This window comes from Lolium perenne, chromosome 5, assembly GCF_019359855.2.
Source record: "Lolium perenne isolate Kyuss_39 chromosome 5, Kyuss_2.0, whole genome shotgun sequence".
Classification (NCBI taxonomy): Eukaryota; Viridiplantae; Streptophyta; class Magnoliopsida; order Poales; family Poaceae; genus Lolium; species Lolium perenne.
In genome coordinates, this window is record NC_067248.2 from 118,413,111 (window position 1) to 118,428,099 (window position 14,989).

At 43.6% G+C, this 14,989-nt stretch overlaps 1 protein-coding gene and 1 long non-coding RNA gene across 2 annotated transcripts; one reads left to right on the forward strand and one right to left on the reverse strand.

Moving 5' to 3' along the window:
* Positions 1–1,340: 1,340 nt before the first annotated feature.
* LOC127304776 (uncharacterized) lies at positions 1,341–2,003 on the forward strand. Its single transcript, XR_007853532.2, has 4 exons — positions 1,341–1,468; positions 1,556–1,666; positions 1,755–1,824; positions 1,905–2,003. It is a non-coding gene; the product is annotated as an uncharacterized lncRNA (long non-coding RNA).
* A 1,464-nt stretch (positions 2,004–3,467) lies between these two features.
* LOC127303521 (ethylene-responsive transcription factor ERF098-like) lies at positions 3,468–3,800 on the reverse strand. The gene has a single exon (XM_051334244.1). The coding sequence runs from the start codon at positions 3,798–3,800 to the stop codon at positions 3,468–3,470; it is 333 nt and encodes a 110-aa protein (XP_051190204.1).
* Positions 3,801–14,989: the final 11,189 nt, after the last annotated feature.

The following is a 14,989-nucleotide window of genomic DNA, read 5'->3' on the forward strand; positions in this document are numbered from 1 at the left end:
CAGCCGCTGTTTCTACTGGATCCACAAGCCGATGCTGCCCCATCTCAGCGAAGAAGCGGTGTCGGTTCCTCGCATCTTGACGGATGTGGAGGAAGCTACCCCGTGGATTATGTCACGGAGAAGACAGATTGCGAGCTACATATGTTAATCAGGACCGCGTACGTTAAGGTGGCGGTCGGCTATGTGTACCCAAGTGAAGATGGAGCAATGCACCATCATATGCCCATTCCACCTGGTTGTGTTCGTGTCGGGGTGGATGAAGTTGTTTCGGGGTTTGAAAAAGTGGAGCTTGATATTCCTAGAGGTGAAGATGAGAGGACACTGGGCGATGTCAAGCACGGTTTCGCCCTATGGCCGAAGAAGTACGTCGTCCTTTTGCAAAGGCCACCGACTCCTACACATGAGCAGCAAATGCCATCGACTCCTCCTGGTGGCAGTCCTGGTGAGCAGCCAAGTCCACACCTACGAGAGGGACCCCAGCATGAGTCCACCATCACGAGAGCCTCCGCGTAAGACAGCGTCCCTACACCGGAACGGGACGCCGCCAAGGACGACCGCTAGAACCGAGACACAACGGCCGCCTCCTGAGAAGTTCCCGTGGGAAAAAACTCCGAGAGGAAAACGCGGAGGCCGTTCAGGCCGAGATGAAGAAATTTTTGCACCGAAAGTGCCGAGAGATACCTTTCGAGAAGACACTAGATCGGGAGAAAGTTGTGCGTACCGTTGACAATCTATATGACCCTGTACCATCGCCGCCATCCGACTATGCGCGTTCTATTGAAAGGTCGTATGACAAGATGATCGAGGCGACAAAACCCGTTAAATCGGGTATCAGGGAGATAAAAGGGATACACAGTGTCTACCAGCTCGGACAACAACCCGTTCAATCGGTCGCCCCTCTCAAGGTGTTTGACGGGAAGACCGTTCAAAGTTCTCGTCAGGACGCAACTGATTACGCCTTAGCTGAACGAGCATATCAGTTTGTTCAAGGGAAAGATTTGGTCGAGAATCTCAGGAAGGTACCAACATGTATGCGTAACTTGCATTCGTGGTACCTTAAGGCCTCAAAGGAAGGGATCGAGACTATCATGGTGCGAGTTAGGGAAGAGCACTACTTCCAGGAGTACTGTGTGAACGTTGACTTCGCCGAACTCTTTCAGTTATATAATCTCCGGGCCCTCGACAAATCAATCATCAGTTGCTATTGTCTGTAAGTGATTTATTTATTTAATTTGAGAAGTCGTTCATTGTCTGCAGATTATAATCTTTTGTGCGCTATATTATGCAGATCGAAGATGCTCGAATGCAAAAGGGACGATATCACGTACATTGGGTTCATTGACCCGAACACAATGCATGTCAAAACCATAGATGATCCCCTCTATAACAAGGATACACCGCAGACTTTGCTAAGGTTTTTGAAGCGACAACGTGACAAAAAGCTAATACTTTGGCCTTACAACTTCGAGTGAGTCTTAATGTCTTATAACACATTATATTTTGCTCACCGTATGTCAAAATTTTAACTAATGACTACATATTGAAACGTGCGTAGGTTTCACTTTATTCTTCTCGTCATCAATTTGGAAATTGGAGAAGTTGAAGTCTTGGACTCACTAAGCAAAGAAAAGGATCTATACGTGTCTTGTTTTTTAATGCTCAGAAGGTAATTTTAATTCTTATCGGTTTGTTTCGTTAATTTCCTGCTTTGAACTAATTGATGACTCTTTTATGCATTTTCTTTTGTCGAGCAGCGTATGGCAAACTTTCATCAAGGAAGATACGTCCCGTGAATGGCCACCGAAGCTGCGATGGCGTGCGAAAGTAAGTAGTACTACCTAGGTCCACACACCTTTCAATTATCATACTTGACTATTGTTTGATTGAATTATATTCTTGTAAAGAAATGCCCGCAACAACCTCCGGGGACCGATCTCTGTGGATTCTTCGTTTGCGAGTACATCCGCAGAATTGTCAACGAGAGAACGAATAATGAAAGAAATAAAGAGGTACAAAAACAATCTTCACAAATTTGTTTTGTTATCATAAGTTGTGCTGAGTTTCAGTAATAGTTGTTTCATGTATTCATTTGTATCTTATTCTTTTATAGTTGGCAAGAAAGCGGAACAAGCTCTCAATCGATGACCGCTTCATAGCAATAGGCGAGGAATTGGCGGGATTTTTCCTTCGGGACGTCATACCACCACTCGCAGAGCACCACAATGAATGAAGATGTACATGTTACATATATCGTTGACTCGAAGAGTACCACTATGCTACATGTAATAGACATATATAGAGTACGCCGCGGAGAGCACCACTATGCATGAAGATCGATCTTCATGCATAGTGCTACTTAATTTGCGATCTCATGCAATAACATGTGTGTTATATTATATGCACCAACTTGCTATGCATCATCTTGATCTTCATGTACTACCTAAACCCAAACGCGTTTCTGGTGCATCGACGCGATATGAATCAAACCGATATCCCTAAACCTCTCCAAAACCCTAAAAAGCCAATTCTCTGCCGCGGCAGAGATTTGGGAAAATTCCCTGCCGCGGGGGGAACCTTTGGTACCGGTTCGTATTACCAACCGGTACCAAAGATCGTTAGCCCTGAGCTCTCCTGGTGGCCCACGTGGAGGCCCGTTTTATACCGGTTCGTAAGCAACCGGTACGAAAGGGGGGGGGCTTTAGTGCCGAATAATTTGTACCGGTTGCAAAACCGGTACGAATGGCCCTCTGGAACCGGTATAGATGAGCGTTTTTCTACTAGTGCTACGAGCGAGTTTGTTAGCTTGCACGGTAGTACGCAGAGAATATGAACCCAAAAAATGCCTTTTTTTAGGCTACCAGACAATAAGGATCTAAGAGCATCTCCAATAGGCGCACTAAAATTCGGCGTCCTATATGTCGCTGCGACCGCGCTGTAAACGCTTACCGCGCGCTGCGCTTAATTCTTCCCTCGCTGGACGCTCTATTATACAGCGCGTGCTCGGTTGCTTTAAAAGTTCCTTCGCCGGAAGCTCCATTATGCAGCGCGACGCAAACAACATTTTGATCATATTTTGCGTACGGAATAGATCAAACAAAACATGAAAAATTAACTGGAAATACGAAATATATTGCAAACTTCGACGCTACAACCACATTTATATCGAAACTACCCTAAACTATTCACAATCCCAATCGAAATCCGACGAGAGAGTGGTCTCCGACACCGGAGTGGATGTCCACCCGAAGGAGGAGGAGGAGGAGGAGAGGACGATCCTCCATGGGCCGGCGCCGTTTTCCTTCTCCTCTGCCTTCCTCGCGGCCTTCTCCTCCCTCTCCTTCTTCCTCGCCGCCGACTTCACCCTCCGCTCCACGCAACCCGCCTTCTTCGCCGCCGCTTGCCTTCTCCTCTTCCTTCTTCGCGTAGAAGGCCTCCATCGCGGCGACATCCTCCAGGAACTGGCGCGATCACTCGAGGCGGAGGCGCTCGTCGCGCTCAACGATGACGAGCCGCTGCTCAAGCTCGCGCTGGCGCTGCTGCTGCTCGCGCGTGACGGCCGAAGGCGGCGGCGCGAGCGCTTCCGCCTGCTCCCGCGTCCACACGTCGTGGAAGTTCATCGTCCGGTGGTAGCGGCCGAGGCGCCAGGCGACCGCGTCGTAGGCGCGCACCGCCTCGTGCTCCGTCTCGAACGTCCCGAGCCCGATGCGCTCTTCGCCGCTGCGGATCTCAGCGTAGAAAGTGCCGCTTGGCCGCGCGCGGACGCCGCGGTAGTCGAAGGTCGAGCGGCGGCGGGGCGGCATCTCGTCGCGAGGCGGAGCGCCGGCGCGGAGCGAGGTGGGAGGCGGAGCGAGGCGGGGGCGGCGAAACGACACACGGGGATGTGAAATTTCCGGACGGTTGGGTGCGCGTGCGCGTAGCATCTTATAGCGCGCGCGGCAGTCGACGCGGCAAGTTTGGCGCGTAGGGCAAAACTTTTAGCGCCCGCGGCGTTTTCGCACCCGCTAGGTTCACACGGTCTCCACGAGCCGAATCAGCAGTTTATTTAGCGCGCGCTTTTGCGGAAATCTTAATTCCTAAGGCACCTAGGAATAGGCGCCACACTAGAAACGCCTGAATTGCGATGAAAACTACTCGTACTTTATTTTCATTGCACGACTACATGGACCTCACATGACATGCAAAACGTACTCACAACGAAACACACACCTCATAATCTTTTTTCAAATCGCACCACATGTAGCGTGAGCTACCAAACAAACTGACACGCACCTTTCTTTGCATAGCTTTCACTAGGCCAAGAACATGTGTTGTTGACAATCAAACACGCCCTATATGACGCGGCAAAGATAGCGTGCCATCACGCCTCCCAATGTAGAGATATTTTTGGTTCGCTCCCTAATCTATGAAAGGCTAACATCGTGACCCAGACAACCATACAACAATACAAAAATTGGACGGCAAGAATACCCTAACTGGTTCACCACACACAATGAAAAACCTATATTATAGATTGAGAAATTTAGCCCCGCGAACCGAACCGTATCGGAAGCCACCGAATCTTACACCGTACGGTGGATGGCAACTTCTATTTTTTACTGCATGGCATGGTTGCTATGGACCACATCAATTTTTTCCTAGCAATCATTTATCTCTAAGTAGAAATCCTCCACTACCTAATTCTCCAGCTTTCTCGTGCGTCCATGGTATCCCCATTTTTTTCTAGCATACCAGTTACTATCTAATCTTGATTCAATACATTCCACGGTAGTGTTTGAGTGGATCCAGCTACTCCCTCCATCTCAGTTTACTAGTCCTCTCCGTATCCCTAGATCGCTAATTTGACCTATATAATTTAAATTATATAATGCAAAAATTATATCTTTAGAAAATAGAACATCTAAACTTTCTAATGATATAATTTTTGTAACATATAACTAATGCTAACTTGATCAAATTTGCGACCTAGGGATACGTGCACGCCTAATAAACTGTGAGAGAGGTAGTACCTCCTTTGGAACCATAATAGACTACTATTATTATTTGATCATTGAATCTTTTATTTCCATTAAAAGCAAATTAATTCTTTTACAACAAATTTTAGGCGGTTGACATTCATTTTGTGTTATGTGTGTTACATTCCGTATACAACTTAATCGCACACCACTTTTAGCAGTGCCTAGCAATGCAGCATCTCTTTCACTACCAGCACCCTTTATCATAACTTTTCTCGTTGCAAACCTACTATATGAATAGCATCTACTGTTTTTCTTTGACCAACATTAGGTGATGCTTTTCTTGAGCTTTTGAATCCACAAGTACCCACCGTAGTGTTGTCGCGCCCATCGGTCGCTGGTCGCTCTCTCCCTCTCCCACGCCTTTTCCAAACTAGGTAGGAAGGCGCGGCTTGCCGCGCGCTTGCTCGCTTACAGCGGACAAGCAGATATGAATAATATATAAAAACATACAATTGAAATTCCATATTCCTGTAATATTCACCTAGGAATATTTTCACTTCAGGAGTCCACATCATATTAATAGAACATAGGATGGCTTAGCAGACTCACAGTGAACATACATATATTTGAACATAAGTTAATACACTGTCTTTGCAGAAGCTCTAAGTTAGAGATGTCTATATTGGAAGTAAGTGATAGTGGAGCGAAGAACATGATTCACAGGTGAGAGGGGTTTCACTTGGGTCATACGAAATCTTGGTCTTGACTCGCCAAATTGTTTCCGCCAAGCATTCTCTTGGTCATGTTGGCCCTCCCCACATGACAAACTAATGTCTGAACCACCTCCTACATCGGTGGTATGAATTATGGTTGAGAATGCAAGATATATTTTGGTTGAGGTCCAATGATGGATAAATTGGAACTCTAATGGATGATGGATGACTTGGAACTCTAATGGATGATGGATGGAGAACATACTTCATGAAGATACCTACAAATTACATTCAGCAAAAAAGTTAAGACATCTAAAGTGTTACTTTAAAAGGAACACAGAGTGTTAGTAATGAACAAATGATTATTGAAGTAATTATTTGAACCACATCTTTTTGCATTCATATGAGAACTTGATATAAGTTAAATCCATGATAAAGCATATTAACTGATAAGGGCTAAGCTCAAGGGTGTGCCCGATCTTCACGGATTTGGGAGGAATTCGTGGGGGGGTGAAAGAACGCGATGAACACGACGAACGCGGAGGGGAATCGTGGGATACAAACTCACACACACACACACACACACACACAAATCGGTTTGTCCTCGTTGCCCCGAACCACCAACTCGATAGAAGTTGCAGGAAAAGACCTTTCGGTAGAAATCCCGCAAAAAGATCGATGAATTGAAATCCTATAGATCTAGAAGGGTGAAAAGACCAAAATCAATAGAAGTGCAAGCAAAAGACCCAAAGGTAGAAGTGCAAGCAAAAGATCAAGGAGAGTGGATTTGGTGATCAGGGGGATACGTGTGCACCCTCTCCCTACCGTTGGATTTGTTTCAGGATTGCGACTTCACAGGAGGCAATGAAACAACGTCAAATCTGCATCCATCCATGCCCCACGCGGATTGAAAACGATGGAACCAGAAAGTACTCCGCATTCAGACACAGGGCACTGATACGCGTTCAACACGCGCCCGTTGGGAACCCCAAGAGGAAGGTGTGATGCGTACAGCGGCAAGTTTCCTTCAGTATGAAACCAAGGTTATCGAACCAGTAGGAGCCAAGAAGCACGTTGAAGGTTGATGGCGGCGGGATGTAGTGCGGCGCAACACCAGAGATTCCGGCGCCAACGTGGAACCTGCACAACACAACCAAAGTACTTTGCCCCAACGAAACAGTGAGGTTGTCAATCTCACCGGCTTGCTGTAACAAAGGATTAACCGTATTGTGTGGAAGATGATTGTTTGCAGAAAACAGTAGAACAAGTATTGCAGTAGATTGTATTTCAGTAAAGAGAATTGGACCGGGGTCCACAGTTCACTAGAGGTGTCTCTCCCATAAGATAAACAGCATATTGGGTGAACAAATTACAGTTGGGCAATTGACAAATAAAGAGGGCATGACCATGCACATACATATCATGATGAGTATAGTGAGATTTAATTGGGCATTACGACAAAGTACAGAGACCGCCATCCAACTGCATCTATGCCTAAAAAGTCCACCTTCAGGTTATCATCCGAACCCCCTCCAGTATTAAGTTGCAAAGCAACAGACAATTGCATTAAGTATGGTGCGTAATGTAATCAACAACTACATCCTTAGACATAGCATCAATGTTTTATCCCTAGTGGCAACAGCACAACACAACCTTAGAACTTTCTGTCACTGTCCCAGGTGTCAATGCAGGCATGAACCCACTATCGAACATAAATACTCCCTCTTGGAGTTACAAGCATCTACTTGGCCAGAGCATCTACTAGTAACGGAGAGCATGCAAGATCATAAACAACACATAGATATAACTTTGATAATCAACATAACAAGTATTCTCTATTCATCGGATCCCAACAAACGCAACATATAGAATTACAGATAGATGATCTTGATCATGTTAGGCAGCTCACAAGATCCGACAATGATAGCACAATGGGGAGAAGACAACCATCTAGCTACTGCTATGGACCCATAGTCCAGGGGTAGACTACTCACACATCACTCCGGAGGCGACCATGGCGGCGTAGAGTCCTCCGGGAGATGATTCCCCTCTCCGGCAGGGTGCCGGAGGCGATCTCCTGGATCCCCCGAGATGGGATCGTCGGCGGCGGCGGCGTCTCTGGAAGGTTTTCCGTATCGTGGCTCTCGGTACTGGGGTTTTCGTCACGGAGGCTTTAAGTAGGCGGAAGGGCAGGTCAAGAGGCGGCACGAGGGCCCCACACCACAGGGCCGCGCGGCCAAGGGGGGGCCGCGCCGCCCTAGGGTGTGGCCCCCTCGTGGCCCCTCTTCGTCTCTTCTTCGGACTTCTGGAAGCTTCGTGGCAAAATAGGACCCTGGGCGTTGATTTCGTCCAATTCCGAGAATATTTCGTTACTAGGATTTCTGAAACCAAAAACAGCAGAAAACAGCAACTGGCACTTCGGCATCTTGTTAATAGGTTAGTTCCAGAAAATGCACGAATATGACATAAAGTGTGCATAAAACATGTAGATAACATCAATAATGTGGCATGGAACATAAGAAATTATCGATACGTTGGAGACGTATCAGCATCCCCAAGCTTAGTTCTGCTCGTCCCGAGCAGGTAAAACGATAACAAAGATAATTTCTGGAGTGACATGCCATCATAACCTTGATCATACTATTTGTAAAGCATATGTAGTGAATGCGGCGATCAAAACAATGTATATGACATGAGTAAACAAGTGAATCATATAGCAAAGACTTTTCATGAATAGCACTTCAAGACAAGCATCAATAAGTCTTGCATAAGAGTTAACTCATAAAGCAATAATTCAAAGTAAAGGTATTGAAGCAACACAAAAGAAGATTAAGTTTCAGCGGTTGCTTTCAACTTGTAACATGTATATCTCATGGATATTGTCAACATAGAGTAATATAATAAGTGCAATATGCAAGTATGTAGGAATCAATGCACAGTTCACACAAGTGTTTGCTTCTTGAGGTGGAGAGAAATAGGTGAACTGACTCAACATTGAAAGTAAAAGAATGGTCCTCCATAGAGGAAAAGCATCGATTGCTATATTTGTGCTAGAGCTTTGATTTTGAAAACATGAAACAATTTTGTCAACGGTAGTAATAAAGCATATGTATCATGTAAATTATATCTTACAAGTTGCAAGCCTCATGCATAGTATACTAATAGTGCCCGCACCTTGTCCTAATTAGCTTGGACTACCGGATCATCACAATGCACATGTTTTGACCAAGTGTCACAAAGGGGTACCTCTATGCCGACTGTACAAAGGTCTAAGGAGAAAGCTCGCATTGGATTTCTCGCTATTGATTATTCTTCAACTTAGACATCCATACCGGGACAACATAGACAACAGATAATGGACTCCTCTTTTATGCATAAGCATGTAACAACAATTAATAATTTTCTCATTTGAGATTAAGGATATATGTCCAAAACTGAAACTTCCACCATGGATCATGGCTTTAGTTAGTGGCCCAATGTTCTTCTCTAACAATATGCATGCTTAACCATAAGGTGGTAGATCGCTCTTACTTCAGACAAGACGAACATGCATAGCAACTCACATGAAATTCAACAATGAATAGTTGATGGCGTCCCCAGTGAACATGGTTATCGCACAACAAGCAACTTAATAAGAGATAAAGTGCATAATTACATATTCAATACCACAATAGTTTTTAAGCTATTTGTCCCATGAGCTATATATTGCAAAGGTGAATGATGGAATTTTAAAGGTAGCACTCAAGCAATTTACTTTGGAATGGCGGAAAATACCATGTAGTAGGTAGGTATGGTGGACACAAATGGCATAGTGGTTGGCTCAAGTATTTTGGATGCATGAGAAGTATTCCCTCTCGATACAAGGTTTAGGCTAGCAAGGCTTATTTGAAACAAACACAAGGATGAACCGGTGCAGCAAAACTCACATAAAAGACATATTGAAAACATTATAAGACTCTACACCGTCTTCCTTGTTGTTCAAACTCAATACTAGAAATTATCTAGACCTTAGAGAAACAAAATATGCAAACCAAATTTTAGCATGCTCTATGTATTTCTTCATTAATGGGTGCAAAGCATATGATGCAAGAGCTTAATCATGAGCACAACAATTGCCAAGTATCACATTACCCAAGACATTAATAGCAATTACTACATGTATCATTTTCCAATTCCAACCATATAACAATTTAACGAAGAAGAAACTTCGCCATGAATACTATGAGTAGAAACCAAGGACATACTTGTCCATATGCTACAGCGGAGCGTGTCTCTCTCCCATAAAGTGAATGCTAGGATCCATTTTATTCAAACAAAACAAAAACAAAAACAAACCGACGCTCCAAGAAAAGCACATAAGATGTGATGGAATAAAAATATAGTTTCAGGGGAGGAACCTGATAATGTTGTCGATGAAGAAGGGGATGCCTTGGGAATCCCCAAGCTTAGACGCTTGAGTCTTCTTGATATATGCAGGGGTGAACCACCGGGGCATCCCCAAGCTTAGAGCTTTCACTCTCCTTGATCATGTTGCATCATACTCCTCTCTTGATCCTTGAAAACTTCCTCCACACCAAACTCGAAACAACTCATTAGAGGGTTAGTGCACAATAAAAATTAACATATTCAGAGGTGACACAATCATTCTTAACACTTCTGGACATTGCATAAAGCTACTGGACATTAATGGATCAAAGAAATTCATCCAACATAGCAAAAGAGGCAATGCGAAATAAAAGACAGAATCTGTCAAAACAGAACAGTTCGTATTGACGAATTTTAAAATGGCACCAGACTTGCTCAAATGAAAATGCTCAAATTGAATGAAAGTTGCGTACATATCTGAGGATCACTCACGTAAATTGGCATAATTTTCTGAGTTACCTACAGGGGAGAACAGCCCAGATTCGTGACAGAAAAGAAATCTGTTTCTGCGCAGTAATCCAAATCTAGTATGAACTTTTCTATCAACGGCTTAACTTGGCACAACAAAACACTAAACTAAGATAAGGAGAGGTTGCTACAGTAGTAAACAACTTCCAAGACACAAAATAAAAACAAAGTACTGTAGGTAAAAACATGGGTTGTCTCCCATAAGCGCTTTTCTTTAACGCCTTTCAGCTAGGCGCAGAAAGTGTGTATCAAGTATTATCAAGAGACGAAGTGTCAACATCATAATTTGTTCTCATAATGGAATCAAAAGGTAACTTCATTCTCTTTCTAGGGAAGTGTTCCATACCTTTCTTGAGAGGAAATTGATATTTAATATTACCTTCCTTCATATCAATAGTAGCACCAACAGTTCGAAGAAAAGGTCTTCCCAATATAATGGGACAAGATGCATTGCATTCAATATCCAAGACAACAAAATCAACGGGGACAAGGTTATTGTTAATGGTAATGCGAATATTATCAACTTTCCCCAAAGGTTTCTTTGTGGAATGATCAGCAAGATTAACATCCAAATAACAATTTTTCAGCGGTGGCAAGTCAAGCATATTATAAATTTTCTTAGGCATAACAGAAATACTTGCACCCAGATCACATAAAGCATTACAATCAAAATCTTTAACCTTCATCTTAATGATGGGCTCCCAACCATCCTCTAGCTTTCTAGGAATAGAGGCTTCGCGCTCTAGTTTCTCTTCTCTAGCTTTTATGAGAGCATTTGTAATATGTTGTGTGAAAGCCAAATTTATAGCACTAACATTAGGATTTTTAGCAAGTTTTTGCAAGAACTTTATAACTTCAGAGATGTGGCAATCATCAAAATTCAAACCATTATAATCTAAAGCAATGGGATCATCATCCCCAATGTTGAAAAAAATTTCAGCAGTTTTATCACAGGCAGTTTCAGCAGTTTTAGCAGTTTCAGGCAGTTTCTCGCGCTTTGCATTAGAAGTGGAAACATTGCTAACATCAATTCTTTTATTATTATTAGTAGGAGGTGCAGCAACATGTGTAGCATTAGCATTACAAGTGGTGGTAATAGTTCAAACTTTAGCTACATTCTTCTCTTTAGCTAGTTTTTCATTTTCTTCTCTATCCCACCTAGCACGCAGTTCAGCCATTAATCTTATATTCTCATTAATTCTAACTTGAATGGCATTTGCTGTAGTAATAATTTTATTATGATGATTTTCATTAGGTAAAACTTTTGATTTCAAAAGATCAACATCAGCAGCAAGACTATCGACTTTAGAAGCAAGTATATCAATTTTCCCAAGCTTTTCTTCAACAGATTTGTTAAAAGCAGTTTGTGTACTAATAAATTCTTTAAGCATGGCTTCAAGTCCAGGGGGTGAACTCCTATTATTGTTGTAAGAATTCCCATAAGAATTACCATAGCCGTTGCCATTATTATAAGGATATGGCCTATAGTTGTTACTAGAATTGTTCCGGTAAGCATTGTTGTTGAAATTATTATTTTTAATGAAGTTTACATCAACATGTTCTTCTTGTGCAACCAATGAAGCTAACGGAACATTATTAGGATCAATATTAGTCCTATCATTCACAAGCATAGACATAATAGCATCAATCTTATCACTCAAGGAAGAGGTTTCTTCGACAGAATTTACCTTCTTACCTTGTGGAGCTCTTTCCGTGTGCCATTCAGAGTAGTTGATCATCATATTATCAAGAAGCATTGTTGCTTCACCAAGAGTGATGGACATAAAGGTACCTCCAGCAGCTGAATCCAATACATTCCGTGAAGAAAAATTTAGTCCTGCATAGAAGGTTTGGATGATCATCCAAGTAGTCAGTCCATGGGTTGGGCAATTTTTAACCAAAGATTTCATTCTTTCCCAAGCTTGAGCAACATGTTCAGTATCTAATTGTTTAAAATTCATTATGCTACTCCTCAAAGATATAATTTTAGCAGGGGGATAATATCTACCAATAAAAGCATCCTTGCATTTAGTCCATGAATCAATACTATTCTTAGGCAGAGATAGCAACCAATCTTTAGCTCTTCCTCTTAATGAGAAAGGGAACAATTTTAATTTTATAATGTCACCATCTACATCCTTATACTTTTGCATTTCACATAATTCAACAAAATTATTGAGATGGGCAGCAGCATCATCAGAACTAACACCAGAAAATTGCTCTCGCATAACAAGATTCAGTAAAGCAGGTTTAATTTCAAAGAATTCTGCTGTAGTAGCAGGTGGAGCAATAGGTGTGCATAAAAAATCATTATTATTTGTGGTTGTGAAGTCACACAACTTAGTATTTTCAGGGGTAGCCATTTTAGCAACAGTAAATAAAGCAAACTAGATAAAGTAAATGCAAGTAACTAATTTTTTGTGTGTTTTTGATATAGCAAACAAGATAGCAAATAAAGTAAAACTAGCAACTAATTTTTTTGTATTTTGATTTAGTGCAGCAAACAAAGTAGTAAATAAAACTAAGCAAGACAAAAACAAAGTAAAGAGATTGAGAAGTGGAGACTCCCCTTGCAGCGTGTCTTGATCTCCCGACAACGAGCGCCAGAAAAAAGCTGCTTGATACGCGTTCAACACGCGCCCGTTGGGAACCCCAAGAGGAAGGTGTGATGCGTACAGCGGCAAGTTTCCCTCAGTATGAAACCAAGGTTATCGAACCAGTAGGAGCCAAGAAGCACGTTGAAGGTTGATGGCGGCGGGATGTAGTGCGGCGCAACACCAGAGATTCCGGCGCCAACGTGGAACCTGCACAACACAACCAAAGTACTTTGCCCCAACGAAACAGTGAGGTTGTCAATCTCACCGGCTTGTTGTAACAAAGGATTAACCGTATTGTGTGGAAGATGATTGTTTGCAGAAAACAGTAGAACAAGTATTGCAGTAGATTGTATTTCAGTAAAGAGAATTGGACCGGGGTCCACAGTTCACTAGAGGTGTCTCTCCCATAAGATAAACAGCATGTTGGGTGAACAAATTACAGTTGAGCAATTGACAAATAAAGAGGGCATGACCATGCACATACATATCATGATGAGTATAGTGAGATTTAATTGGGCATTACGACAAAGTACATAGACCGCTATCCAACTGCATCTATGCCTAAAAAGTCCACCTTCAGGTTATCATCCGAACCCCCTCCAGTATTAAGTTGCAAAGCAACAGACAATTGCATTAAGTATGGTGCGTAATGTAATCAACAACTACATCCTTAGACATAGCATCAATGTTTTATCCCTAGTGGCAACAGCACAACACAACCTTAGAACTTTCTGTCCTTTGTCCCAGGTTTCAATGCAGGCATGAACCCACTATCGAGCATAAATACTCCCTCTTGGAGTTACAAGCATCTACTTGGCCAGAGCATCTACTAGTAACGGAGAGCATGCAAGATCATAAACAACACATAGATATAACTTTGATAATCAACATAACAAGTATTCTCTATTCATCGGATCCCAACAAACGCAACATATAGAATTACAGATAGATGATCTTGATCATGTTAGGCAGCTCACAAGATCCGACAATGATAGCACAATGGGGAGAAGACAACCATCTAGCTACTGCTATGGACCCATAGTCCAGGGGTAGACTACTCACACATCACTCCGGAGGCGACCATGGCGGCGTAGAGTCCTCCGGGAGATGATTCCCCTCTCCGGCAGGGTGCCGGAGGCGATCTCCTGGATCCCCCGAGATGGGATCGGCGGCGGCGGCGTCTCTGGAAGGTTTTCCGTATCGTGGCTCTCGGTACTAGGGTTTTCGTCACGGAGGCTTTAAGTAGGCGGAAGGGCAGGTCAAGAGGCGGCACGAGGGCCCCACACCACAGGGCCGCGCGGCCAAGGGGGGGGGGCCGCGCCGCCCTAGGGTGTGGCCCCCTCGTGGCCCCTCTTCGTCTCTTCTTCGGACTTCTGGAAGCTTCGTGGCAAAATAGGACCCTGGGCGTTGATTTCGTCCAATTCCGAGAATATTTCGTTACTAGGATTTCTGAAACCAAAAACAGCAAAACTTGACAAGCGGCACTTCGGCATCTTGTTAATAGGTTAGTTCCAGAAAATGCACGAATATGACATAAAGTGTGCATAAAACATGTAGATAACATCAATAATGTGGCATGGAACATAAGAAATTATCGATACGTTGGAGACGTATCAGGCACCACCATCATCACGCGAACCAGCATCTGCTTGTGGTCGGCGGCGGCCAGCGGCGGCGCCATCCCCCAATGTGAAGCAGTGGCGGCTCCCTCCCCCGATGCGAAGCAGTGGCGGCTCCCTCGGCCGCCAGCGCATCCCATTGAGCCTCGCCGCCTGTTCCCTGTCCGCCGACGTCGAGGTCGTCGCATGGCCGGGACGCGAGCAGAGGCCAA

Coding starts and splice junctions, on each gene's coding strand:
- LOC127303521 (XM_051334244.1), bottom strand. CDS start 3,800: ATGCCGCCCCGCCGCCGCTCGACCTTCGACTACCGCGGCGTCCGCGCG.